The following is a 13,595-nucleotide window of genomic DNA, read 5'->3' as shown; positions in this document are numbered from 1 at the left end:
CACCAGCAAGATGCCACCTTAGTTTCCTCCCACTAATTTTCTTTGGGAAAACTAGTTTGGGAGATGCTGTGGGAGGGGAAGATGATGCTAGGACCTACGGATACGGATTTTTCTGAGGTTCACAAAATGGAGACTTAAGCAATAGCACAAATTATTAAGTAACTTCCGAAAATACTTAGGAAAGACAATGATGAAAATAGGTCAGGTAACAAGCTGTACTTTCAGTTTATAATTCACAAGTGGCAGAGGTTCAACTTTAAAGACACTTCACCTTGCCAAGTTTTAATTTTGTTTTTGGTTTTGTTTTTTAATTTAAGGCAGCGAGAAGTTTATGGAAGTGAGGTCAGCAGTGGAGACAACTTCTGAGGAACTGTTCAATGCAGAAAGATTATTTTACATCAGCACTTCATAATCTTTTCAGTCCACAAGATCCTGTCTGCCTTCCAAATTTCTCAGTTAACCACATGCACCTGATATTCAGACCTAACACTGAATGTGACAAGATTCTCCATACAAGCGGACTGCAGGCCAAATAAACAAAAAGTGGTTTAACTGTATTTGTTAAATAAATCATGACTATAAGCTAATCTATAAGATACATGGATTAACTTTTACTAGTTTACTCAATAATTTTAACATACACTACTAATAGTTTTTTACTAAGATATTAGAAAGTGTCCGGTAAAAAACAGGATTACTAATATTAAGACTGTAATTCACAGTTGAAACCATCTGTACTCTAATTGTACATTCACAATCATTACTATCTGATTACATTTTGCAAGCAATATTAGAGAGCTCAAGGGAGATGTACTTAATGCAAATGTTTAACTTCAATTAATGCTAGTGGAAATTAAAAACATACATTCAAAGATGTTAACAGGTTACATTACTAGGAAACCTGAAAAGCAAAAATGTTGATTAAAACGAAATGTTCAAAAGCACAGTTGTATGAGAGGTTCTGTAAATTTCTTTTTATTTAATTGCTTATCAGTGTCCACAATGTCTTCTGCATTCTGCAGTCCCCAAAAGAATCAGCTACTCCTCCAAAAAGGTGCTGTACAGACCTTCAAAGGTATTTAACCACTGAAGCACCATTATCATTAAGTATATCAAGGCAGGCACTTATAGTAGCCAAAGCAGGTACTTCAGTCCTTGTAAATTATAGCAATTTCCACAGTATAAGAACTACCACAAGACTGGAATGCCTTTTCTGAAAATGCTTTCAACGCAACCACATGAAAAGTAATCCTGAAAAAGTCAGCGTCCAGGAAAACATGTTGGAAACTCTTGATTTCCTCTAATTATTACTCTAAACAAATGAAAGCCATTGATCTGTCTGATGCTTTAATCTGTCTTTCCTTCCAAAAAGAAAGGATTCTAGGCTCATTTCTAAATTTTTCCAGTTAAGATCCCTCCCTCAGTGTAGAATACTGCCCTAACTACCTCCTTACAACAGTACTGGAACTGCAGGAAGCCAACGCAGGCGGCAGCGCAAGCAAGCCGCTGGTGCTGTGCAAGCCCACCCAGAATTCCCACTCCAGGGAATGAGCCGGGCTCGTCCGGCTCTGCTCTGAGGTTGGCAGAAGCACGGTGGTAGAGACCAGGCGAGGGCTGCGCTCCGCAGCGGCCAGCACCCAGCTACCTCAGCGGGCAAGCCCGGGGTGAGGGGAGGCAGGCACCCGGACGGAGCTTGCTGTCAGGGCAGCTGCAGAGGCTGCAGCCCTGCCTGCTGGGCGGAGGAGCGGGGAAGCTCCACCTGCGCAAGCTGGGCTCTGCTGGGGTCACTCGGGCAGCGGGTGGAGGAGCTGCAGGAGGAGGTTCGCAGGCTAGGCTGTATTCGGGAGGGGGTGAACAAGAAACAGAGCGTTGTTTGAGACTTTGCAAGCAGTACGAGGGCCCTGTGGCACTGACCTACAGAGACCACGGGGCAAAGAGCTGCACCAGCGAACTGGCAGCGCCTTGGAGCAGGAGGCACCATGGTCTCTCATGACCCAGAGGAACAGGCTATCCCTTCGCTCCCCTTCCTCTTATGTGCCAACCAGCAACAGATAGGAAGCCTTGGCAGCGGACAAAACCCATGAGCAAAATTCACAGGGAGAAGCTGCACGAGCAGCGCAGAGTAAAAGCTGCAAAAGGACGCGGCGAGGGCTAGCAGTGGGTGAGGGGCACCCGCTGGTCTGGCATACAGTCCAGGGAGGTTTGCTGCTTGCCAGGAGCCAGGATCTGGGATGGCACAGAGAGACAGCTGCCACAGCTGGTTAAAAGCACAGACTGCTGTCCCCCACTTCTTTTCCATGTGGGCACCAATGACACGGGAAAGCAAAACCTGGGCAAGATCAAGCAGGAGTTCAGGGCCCTGGGGGCACAAGTAAAGGCTGTGGGTGCCCAAGTGATCTTCTCCTTTGTCTTTTCAGTCAGAGATCGGGGTGCAGGCAGGAGTCGATGCATCGTGCAGGTCAATACCTGGCTTCATGCCTGGTGTTGTCACTAGGGCTTTGGTTTCTACAATCATGGAATGGCCTTCACGAATACAGCCTACTGAGGAGAGGTAGGCTCCACCTCTCAAGAAGAGGCATGAGAATCTTTGCTAGCAGACTGCCTGACAGTGCATTGTGCTTACACTAATGACCTTGGGAGGGTAGTATCCAAAGCTCTGACATGTGCAACGTCCTGCACCTGGGACGACATAACCAAGGAGCCCAGCATGGGCCAGGATCTCTGTATGGCTGGGGAGCAGCTTTGCTGAAAGGGACCTGGGGGTCCTGGTGGACAACAAGCTGAACAGGAGTCAGCAGTGCGCTGCTGCAGCAGCAAAGGCAAATCGGATCCTGGGCTGCATCTGCAGGGGCGTTGCTAGTAGAGACAGAGATGTGGCCATCCCACTCTACTCAGCCCTTGTCAGGCCACACCTGGAGTCCTGTGTCCAATTCTGGTCCCCAGAGTTCAAGAAAGACAGGGACAGACTGGAGAGGATCCAAAGGAGGGCCACGGAGACGATCAAGGGGCTGGAGAACCTGCCTGATGAGGAAGGAAAGACTGAAGGAGTTAGGTCTTTTTCTTGCCGGAGAAGAGAAGGCTCGGGGGGGATCTCATCACAGTGTTCCAGTCCTTAAAGGGTGGCTACAAAGAGGACAGAGGCTGTCTTTTCTCACACGGACCCACATGGAGAAGGCAAGGGGCGATTGGGTACAAGTTGCACCGAGAGAGGTTTCATTGCAATATAAGAAAGAAACTTTTTACAGTGAGAACAATCAGTTCACTGGAACAGCCTCCCCAGGGACGTGGTGGAGTCCACATCATTGGAGCTTTCCAAGATGCAGTTGGACATGGTGCTAGATGATCTTACCTAGGCTCCCTTTCCCATGAAAGGCTGGACCAGAGGATCTGACGAGGTACCTTCCAACTTGGGCTGTTCTATGATTCTATGATTTATTTGCAGGGAGGGGGAAAAAAGAAAATACATATATATATATTTATATCATCTTCTCATTCCCTCAGGAAAACATGACTAGTCCCTACCACCACCAAAAAGACACTGCCACTTCTAGAGATCTCACTAGCTGCCTCTGGTTTCCTTTCCAGAAGATCTAGCTACCCCATGTAAAGATGCCAGGGCAATGCTACAGAATTGCTTCCTTGGGGGAAAAGTTTTTGAAAGGAAAGGTAGCTCTAGCCCTTGTTCTCGTGGGAGACTTCAACTTACCAGATCTCTGCTGGAAATACAACACAGCAGAGAGGAAGCAGTCTTGGAGGCTCCTGGAGTGTGTGGGAGATAACTGCCTGATGCAGCTGGTCAGCGAGCCAGCCAGGGGAGGTGCCCCGCTGGACCTGCTGTTTATGAACAGAGAGGGCCTGGTGGGTGATGTGGTGGTCGGAGGCTGTCTTGGGCTCAGCGACCATGAAATGACAGAGGTTTCAATTCTTGGAGAAATAAGGAAGGGGGTCAGCAAAACCGCTACCCTGAACTTTTGAAGGGCAGACTTTGGATTGTTTAGGAGTCTGGTTAGCAGAGTCCCTGGGGAGGCAGCCCTGAAGGGCAAAGGAGTCCAGGAAGGCTGGATGTCATTCAAGAAGGAAATCTCAAAGGCGCAGGAGCCTTTGTCGGCTGTCCCCATGTGCCGCAAGTCAAGCACATGGGGGAGAGGACTGGCCTGGCTGAACAGAGAGCTTTGGCTGGAACTCAGGGAAAAAAGGAGAGCTTACCACCTTTGGAAGAAGGGGCAGGTGACTCAGGAGGACTACAAGGATGTTGTGAGGTTATGCAGGGAGAAGATCAGAAAGACAAAGACCCAGCTAGAACTTAAACTGGCCACCGCCGTTAAAGATAACAAAAAATGCTTTTACAAATATATCAGTGACAAAAGGAGGGCCAGGGAGAATCTCCATCCTTTGTTGGATGCAGAGGGAAACTTTGCCACGAAGGATGAGGAGAAGGCTGAGGTACTTAATGCCTTCTTTGCCTCAGTCTTTAATAGTCAGACTGGCCATCCCCGGGGTTTTCAGGCCCCTGAGCTGGGAGATGGAGATAGGATGCAGAATGAAGCCCCAGTTGTCGAAGAGATGGCAGTCACTGACCTGCTCCCCCACCTGAATGCTCACAAGTCCATGGGGCCAGATGGGATCCACCCGAGGATACTGAGGGAGCTGACAGAGGAGCTGGCCAAGCCACTCTCCATCATCTATCAGCAGTCCTGGTCAACCGGGGAGGTCCCAGATGACTGCAAGTTAGCAAATGTGATGCCCCTCTACAAGAAGGGTCGGAAGGAGGATCCAGGGAACTACAGGCCTGTCAGCCTGACCTCGGTGCCAGGAAAGGTCACGGAGCAGATCATCTCGAGTGCCATTATGCGGCACATATGGGACAACTGGGGAATCAGGCTCAGCCAGCATGGGTTTATGAAAGGCAGGTCCTGCTTCACTAACCTGATCTCCTTCTATGACAAGGTGACCCGCTTAGTGGATGAGGGGAAGGCTGTGGATGTTGTCTACTTGGACTTTAGTAAGACCTTTGACACTGTCTCCCACAGCATTCTCCTGGAGAAGCTGGCTGCTCATGGCTTGGATAGGCCTACTCTTTGCTGGGTGAAAAACTGGCTGGATGGCTGGGCCCAGAGAGTGGTGGTGAATGGAGTCAAATCCAGTTGGCAGCTGGTCACCAGGGGTGTCCCCAGGGCTCAGTGTTGGGGCCGGTCCTGTTCAATATCTTCATTGATGATCTGGATGAGGGGATTGAGCGCACCCTCAGTAAGTTTGCAGATGACACCAAGTTGGGTGGAAGTGTCGATCTGCTGGAGGGCAGGAAGGCCCTGCAGAGGGACCTGGACAGGCTGGATCGTTGGGCCGGGGCCAACTGTGTGAGGTTCAACAAGGCTCACTGCTGGGTCCTGCACTTGGGTCACAACAACCCCATGCAACGCTACAGACTTGGGGAGGAGTGGCTGGAGAGCTGCCTACAGTGGAAAAGGACCTGGGGGTGTTGGTTGACAGCCACCTGAACATGAGCCAGCAGTGTGCTCAGGTGGCCAAGAGGGCCAATGGCATCCTGGCTTGTATCAGGAATAGTGTGGCCAGCAGGACCAGGGCGGTGATGGTGCCCCTGTACTGGGCACTGGTGAGGCCGCACCTCGAGTGCTGTGTTCAGTGTTGGGCCCCTCGCTACAAGAAGGACATGGAGGTGCTGGAGCGTGGCCAGAGAAGGGCAACGAAGCTGGTGAAGGGTCTGGAGCACAAGTCTTATGGGGAGCGGCTGAGGGAGCTGGGGTTGTTCAGCCTGGAGAAGAGGAAGCTGAGGGGAGACCTTATGGCTCTGTACAACTCCCTGAAAGGAGGCTGTAGCGAGGTGGGGGTCGGTCTCTTCTCCCCAGTAACAAGCGATAGGACGAGAGGAAACGGCCTCAAGCTGCGCCCGGGGAGGTTTAGGAAAAACTTCTTCACTGAAAGGGTAGTCAGGCATTGGCACAGGCTGCCCAGGGAAGTGGTTGAGTCTCCATCCCTGGAGGTATTTAAAATACAGGTAGACATGGTGCTTGAGGACATGGCTTAGTGGTGGACTTGGCAGTGCTAGGTTAATGGTTGGACTTTGTGACCTTAAGGCTCTTTTCCAACCTTAACGATTCGATGATGCTATGATTCTAAAATCAGGTTATATGGTCCTAGGTGAAGAGCTATATTTATATCATCTAACATAGGCATGACATTAGTTGCCAGATTTACTAATGGAACTATATTATACATTCCTGCTGCTTTAGACTATCAGCACTTTAAAACAAAAATACACTTTATGTCTAGTATCAGTAGGTTTATTTCTTATGACTAGCGTACTCTTAAAGCGATTTAACCAGAATATAATTATCCCATTTATTTTTTCCGATCAGAAAAGCTTATCAAGCTGAAAACATTTCCTCAAGACTTTCTAAAGGGTTTTCTTTCCCTTTGGTTTGTCAGCAGTACTTGATTTCCTTTGCTGTAGCAATAATTTAACCAAAATATGGCTTACGTATTTCCATGTAAGAAAAACACAGTTTATTTGTTATTGTCGTTTTTAATTAAATACATGTCATTAAAATATTCTCATTAGTTTCAAAGTTTATTAAATTTCTCAGCCTCTTGCAAAGGAAGTATCTGGTTTTGTTTTGTACATTCTTTTGTTTGCAAAACTTTGAATGAAACATCAGAGGCTTTTAAAAGTGAATGCACTGTGTATATACTTCAAAAGACAACTGTTTTACAGGATCACAAGCACTTCAGACATCTCCTTAGGCTAAATAAAAAACTAAAAGGAGAAAGTGCCCTGTATAATATAAAACTCCTATGGTACACACAGCACAAACAAATCCTAACTTGAACTGTTTCTAAAAAAATGCAGGTTCCATCAAGGAACAAGAATACTGCATAATACTACTGTTTGACAAGATTAGCAATAAGGTTTTATTTAAATGAAAAAAACATGACAAGGTATACCTAAGAGATTAAATGTTGAAAATTTAATTGTGATCAATTTTTAAACAAATTACTAAAAGAAATAATATATGCTATGCTCAAAGAAATATTTCTTTAACAAGAAAGCACTTTAAGATGTTCCCACACATCTACATTTTTAAAATTTCTTATCCTTTACTTAATCCTTATTTCTTATCCTTTTTTTAATTTCTTATCCTTTATCTTTTGAAATCAAAGTAGTACTGCAGCAAAGTAGCACTAAGCCATGTCCATCCAAACTGCCAGATAACGATCCATACCTCTGCCTATCTCCTCATTCCTCATGTTTCAACTATTTATTGAAAAATACACATCATAAAACGAATTAGAAAATGTGCACGTCCTTTTCAAGCTGAGGGATATCATCTTAATCGTAACCAGGGGTCCACAGCACAGGCAGGTTAAGTCCAACATCTAACCTAGAAGACTGTGTGGAAAAAGCCTGCGGCCCCACGTGTTAGAATGAAGAAACCATTCGCCAAGGACTGGCTCCGCAGGCCAGGCACAACCCAGATGAACAAGCCAAGCGGTTGCTACACTGCTGGAGAAAATTCCTTCTAAAAGTAGATGAAAGAGGCCTGTCGGAAGGGTAAAAAAGGAGAGAGACAAGAAAGGAGGAGTGCCAGAGAGCAATGCAATACACTACCATACAAATGCACTACCACTAACAAGAGAAACGGAGAATATGGGAATTGGAAAGCATTCCCCATCTCTCTCATACGCATTCATGCTTGAAAGGGGCGAGGAGCAGGGGACAGAAAATGAAGTTCAGGTGCTGAGGACACTTGTCCTACTCAAAAGTTTCTGCCCTAACTTGTTCCTGAACTACCTGTTTGAAGGATTAGTTGGAGCCACTACTGACAATGACCTGCTAAATGTTTACTATTTTACAATTCAAAGCATGATACAGAAAAATCTAACAAACCCTGATGACATTTGAAAGTACTGTTTTTCTACTTTTTCTTTTTTTTTTGGTGATTACACAGTACTAAAAACAGTAACATAAGGAGCCAAATTAAGATAAACACCATTCTGCAAATTTCTGTATTCAAGTTTTTACAATCAGTTCTATTCCATAGTCACCCAAGTCCTTTTTGTGCTGACACTAATGCTTATGTTAAAAATTATCATGCATGTGATATGCACAAAAACAACAAAAAGGACTACCAATATTTGTAACTTAATCCAGGATTTGAAACAAGCCTTGTAATCTATTTCCAATGGCACAATTACTGCACTGAAGAGCTTTATAATAAATGAAATAATCCTCTAGCAGAAAATGACTGTGGTATTCTAAATATTGTTTATAAAGCTTTTCAGATTTTTGCTGAACCGTCTTTAAGAAAAACTGACTAATCAGACAGTTAATCATTCTGAGTTGAAGTTAAATCATAATAGGATATCAGCTAGATGCATTTTTTTCCTCCTGAAAGAGGTAAACTGAAAACCAATTTTAAAATCCCAATGGTCTAACAATATTAACCAAAAATAAATTAAAAAAAAAATTTCTGTGGGTGATGAACTACCACAGTCCAGCTTCCTACGGATTTGCATCTTTTGTCCAAGAAACTGCAGCTCATTCATCCTAATTTCTTCGTGTTCATGATGATACCCTTATTAGAAAAGGAGAAACCCCAACAGTGCATCTAGCTCAGGGCACCACACATGATAACTGGCTAAGCTGGCTGCTGCCAAACAGAATGTGTCAGAATTAAGTTTTCCCTGGTTTCTCGTTTGTTTAAGAGGGAAATAAAAATAGTTTATCCCCTCTGAAAATCAATTTTATCATCTATGAGACTTTATTCCTCTTTTGAATTTTAAACTGTCCCATGGAGAACAAAGCTTTGCTGCTTCAGAACTTCAGGCTAAAAAGCTGGTTATTTCGAATTCAAGAATGTAATGTTCAGGTTTGCTTTCCTTGACCAAGAAAGATTACCTAATCTAACAAAGCCACGGAAAATACTGCAAAATATTCTTACCTATTTTCTTATTTCGTTCTTCTCCACGACTGTGTGCAATAATCGGAGAATATATGAAGGGGCTTTTGGTTGACACATTCTGACCAAGTAGACTTTTCATTTTGTGAGGTCGAAGACTGGTCGGGAGGTTCAAGAGCTTCACAGATCTGTTGAGTAAAAGTAATTTTATAGATGGTTGTGTTAAAAATGAACTAATAAATACTAAATGATACTCTGAGTAGGTACTGATTAAAATACCTGAAATGGAAAACATGAAGTAAACACCTACAGTACAAAAGAAAGTAATACCAACTCAAGGAAACTAAAGGCAAAGTTTCAGAAAGCTCTTGGAAAACAAACACCAAAGGATGAACATCTTCCATAGAAACCAACAAAACCAAAACTAGCCAGATCAGTCATTTGTAACCCAGCTATTCATTTCCAAGTGCAGACTGAACAACAGATACACCACAAGTCCAGTGCAGAAAGCAACCAAATATTTAACTTAAACCCAAACTAGAAGCCAGACAAAATTTCATTGGACCATGTAATACAAATAAAGAACTTCTCCAAGGTGAATAAAACAGATTTTAAAACAGTTAAAATGCACAGAGTTGCTTCTGGAAGGAAGGAAACACATTTGAGTGGGTCTGCTGAACAACTAGAAAGCAATTACAAATAGACAGAAAATGAATTATTTATTAGACTATATCCCTATCAGACCCAAATCCCTACAATACCATGCTGGGAAATCACTGGCCTTCCAATGCTGATGGGAAATTAAAGACTAAATATTGGGCATAAGAACAAGCAATAAATTGGTGGATATTCAGTCAAAGTAGCAGCAGTATAAAAGCCTGTAAGAATCCCAGTTACTGAGAGTCAGGAAGGAGTGAGGAAGGGAAAACAAAAGGTGAATAAAGGCACCATTCAGTCTCATCGCTGGTTTGCTACAGTCTATTAAGCTTGAACTATTTGTGCTTTTAATTAAGAACGTCATCAAGAGACAAGAATCTCCCCTTTGCAATCATTCCTGAATTAAATCTCCAACAGTTTTAAAATTTGGTTTTCAAGTAAAAAAAAATTCCTACAGAATAAAACTACAATTTTTGCTAACCGGTAGAGGCATCCCACCACACTGAGGTAGACAAGCAAGAATGAAATAAAATGCTTACAAATCTTTCCAGCAGTAAACTTTTAAAAGATACTTAAAGATATAGTAGGCATGTACCAAGATGAACAACAACAGAGTCTAACTAAAACCCTAGGAGACTTCTAAAACCAATTAAGAGGCCAAGCACAAGAATGCTAGAAAACCCCAACTTCTTCAAATATTAACTCCCTTCTTCCCACCTTTCCCACATCCACCTCCCACAGTAGAACTTATCTCACTGGAATTCTTTGATAATGCCATAATAAGCCAAAGAGGTTATAAATGTTACAGTACATGATAAAGTTGTCGTGTTTTATAAAGTTCTTCAAATACTATGACTAAGAAAGAAACCTGCCTTCCTCAGCTGTAAAGGTCATAGAAACAACTTAAAATCAAGTGTCTTCACTTCAAAAAGCAGATAAATATTATTTTACATGTCAAAACAGTTTTGCATCATTTACAGGAAATAACTGAAGTAATTCACTTGCCAAAGTTACAGAATTATACTTAATGTCAAAACAATAAACTATTACTAAGAACATGAAAATAATACAAGCGTGGGAAAATAATGGAAGATTGGTAAGGAGGATTGTAAACATGCTCAAGTGACTTGCAGCTGGGGTGTCGAAAACCACATCTATCATACTAATTGTTGTTTGGCCTTGCGTGTTGGTCAAGTAGAACATCTGTGTTTAGATAACATAGGCCTGTGAGAGACTTCGAGGCACCCTATCGAACGTGATTGAGATTCCTGCCCCGCTGTGGGAAAGATCAAAGCACAGTGGTAAACTCCACCTGCGTGAACCCGTGATGAACAGGCGAAAACAGCAGGTTCGGTGATCCTCTAGCATGGACCGAGCTCCACGGTGCCTGCGTTCCCGCTTGCGTGCCTCTGCCCGCGTGCTGCTTCGGGGACCCCCGAACAAAAATAAAATCAGTCATAAAAAGAATCAGGTAACAAAAATAAATTCAGTCTTTGCATTTCACCCATGGTTTTGTGGTTGATCCTACGTCCTGCCTGTGCCGGCGCACTCAGTGAGTCCTCAGCACATTAAAGAACAGTTGTATCAATAGCCCACTAATAAAAAGTACATACATACAAGAAAACAATTTGTTTTAAAAATTACCCCAATCATTCAAGATAATGTGCTACTACTGAAAAATAATGAAGCTGTAAGAGTAACGCTACACAGACATGTTAACTCTGATACAAAACACCCGATGAGAAGTTACTAGATAACACTAAAAGTATTTTGGAACAAGAAATAAATCACATCCATGTATTATCTGCTGGTGACACTTAGTGTCAGCATCACAATCAAATGCAAAATAACAGCCAACAAACCTGACGAACAGGGAGAAACTATGACAGATTCCTCAATATTTCATATTTTGAAACCTCTTCTGATAGAATTTTGGTACAAATTAGAATGCAACTTAAAGCAAAACATGTATTGAGGAAACAAACATTAAATTTTATAAAGTGCTAATAAAAAGGAATTTTATTTTATATATAGAAAGAAGTGCTTTGGCTCATCCATCATTATTATATAAATACTGGTGGATAACCTTTTTTATCTCAATGCATGACAGTGGAAGGAATATTCTTCAGCCACCTATTAGACAGATATACCCTCACAGGTCATACATAGCACATGGCAAATTTTTTAATTCCTTTGCGTGAAAAGCTTCAATAATGTACCTTTTCTAGCCCCTGGCCCAGCCAGACTGAATTTAAATGAGTGACAATTAGGAATTACAAAATAATTTCACTAGCTACCCAGAAGACCACAATCTTGTATTTGGAAAAAGTCATGTTAATTAAAAACAACCTTGCTTAGAGGGGAAATGAAAATAATTAAAAAAAAAAAAAAACCACAACTCTACTAAGTAAACAGAGAGAAGGAAAAAATGGCAGCAAGTAAATTTAAAGTAGTAAGAAAAGTATATAAGGACAACTAAAAAACCTCAGTGGTGCAAAGGAAGGAAATTCTTTCTTCTTTTAAGTACATCAGTAAGAAAATGAGTTTTAACAGAGGTAAGTTATGAAAATGGTAACAGTGCATCTGTTAGACCAGAAAGAGAATAAATTCTTCTATTTTTGATTTGAGAAAACACTAGATGATGATTTCCTAGTATGCTATAATGGAATACTTTCCAATCCAACATGCTTTTAATTTCTGAAGCTTCATCAAAAGAAATAAAAATTCATCAAGGAGCTTTCCAGATTGCACTACAGTATCTGAAATGTCAAAAACAAAATCCCAAAATTCCAAAGGCTAAAAGAAAATACATAAAAATACAATATTTAAAGCACGTCAATAATAGACCAAGCATCTAGTTAAAAGACAGGATACACACAAAAAAAAGAAAGACTATAAAGAATACCATACTTCCATAATTGACAGCTAGACATTAAATACTAGTTAACATGAGTAATGGAATATAAAGATTTTGCCAAGCCAAATCTCTTTCTATTGCTTTATAGGTATGAGGGAGAAAAAGGTAACAGTGCAACTATGTTCCAGTTTCACTGTGGCATTTCAATGTTTGACAGTATTTTGATTAAGAAATCTGCATCCAAACTAAGCACCCCACATTAAATGGATTAAAAACCAGTAGACCATGAAATGCCAACAGTAAATAGAAGTCATCGTCATCAGTAAATGTGTATGTTTCTAGAGGGCTCTAGCATGGATTGAATCATAAGCTTAGGTTATTCAACATTGATCAAAATCACATTTCCACATATTTATAATTTACGTCTCAAAAATTAACATGATTTAGCTCAGAGAGCTCTGCAGTCCTGCAGCACGGCTATTTTCCAGCTAGCTGGGCAGCTCTACAGTGCACTAGGTCTGCTGCGGAGATGCAACTGGAGGCTTTATATTTAGACACAACAAATATTTTGTTGGATTATGGATTTTTATCACTATGGCTTTTAGAGAACTTTCGAAAGACAAGAAGAGGGAAGGGGAAGAGGAGCACAAACAGCAATTTTTAGCTGTTAAATAATGTTGATGTTGGGTTCCTTACCCCATGGCAAAACAGCAGCAACTATTTTCAGCACCCCAAGCACAGCCAGGTCAGCGGAAGCTGATAGTGTAAATGAAGCACCTGGATGGTGAGCAATTTTTTAAAGCTAGCCCTAGGAATAACAAGTAAATATAATGTGCTTGTCCCCTTCTCTCAGCATACAAAACATCTTAAGTGAGGCAGAGCCTTTCCCATTGAAGTCTTGGCAATCTGTTGCCAAAGTTTTGACTGGCCTCTATATGTACAATTCCTATAAAAAAGGATTCAATTGGCATTTCTCGTATCTTCCAGACGTGAATTTTCTTCAATATTCAGCATGGAGAAGAACAAGAAAGCAGTATGGAATACATCCAGTACAATCCACCTCCTCCATGGTTTAAAAGTTAAGCAAAAGACAAAAACCTGAGACTAATTCAGGATTTAACACTTCACAGCTAAACACAATGCTGCTTTTTTAGCACAGGTTA

The 13,595-nt window shown here is 42.1% G+C and overlaps 1 protein-coding gene across 4 annotated transcripts in view; it reads right to left on the bottom strand.

The window, feature by feature from the left end:
• TRAPPC9 (trafficking protein particle complex subunit 9) overlaps positions 1–13,595 on the bottom strand; it is a 518,256-nt gene that overhangs the window by 445,841 nt on the left and 58,820 nt on the right. For all 4 annotated transcript variants that reach the window (XM_082318004.1, XM_082318003.1, XM_082318001.1 and 1 more), the window contains exon 11: positions 8,961–9,106. In XM_082318004.1, the coding sequence (XP_082174130.1) occupies positions 8,961–9,106 (146 nt within the window). The remainder of the gene's footprint in view (positions 1–8,960; positions 9,107–13,595) is intronic.

This window comes from Platalea leucorodia (assembly GCF_965183815.1).
Source record: "Platalea leucorodia genome assembly, chromosome: 1".
Lineage (NCBI taxonomy): Eukaryota > Metazoa > Chordata > Aves > Pelecaniformes > Threskiornithidae > Platalea > Platalea leucorodia.
Note: the sequence above shows the minus strand (reverse complement) of the source record. Positions and strands in the feature narration are given on the sequence as shown.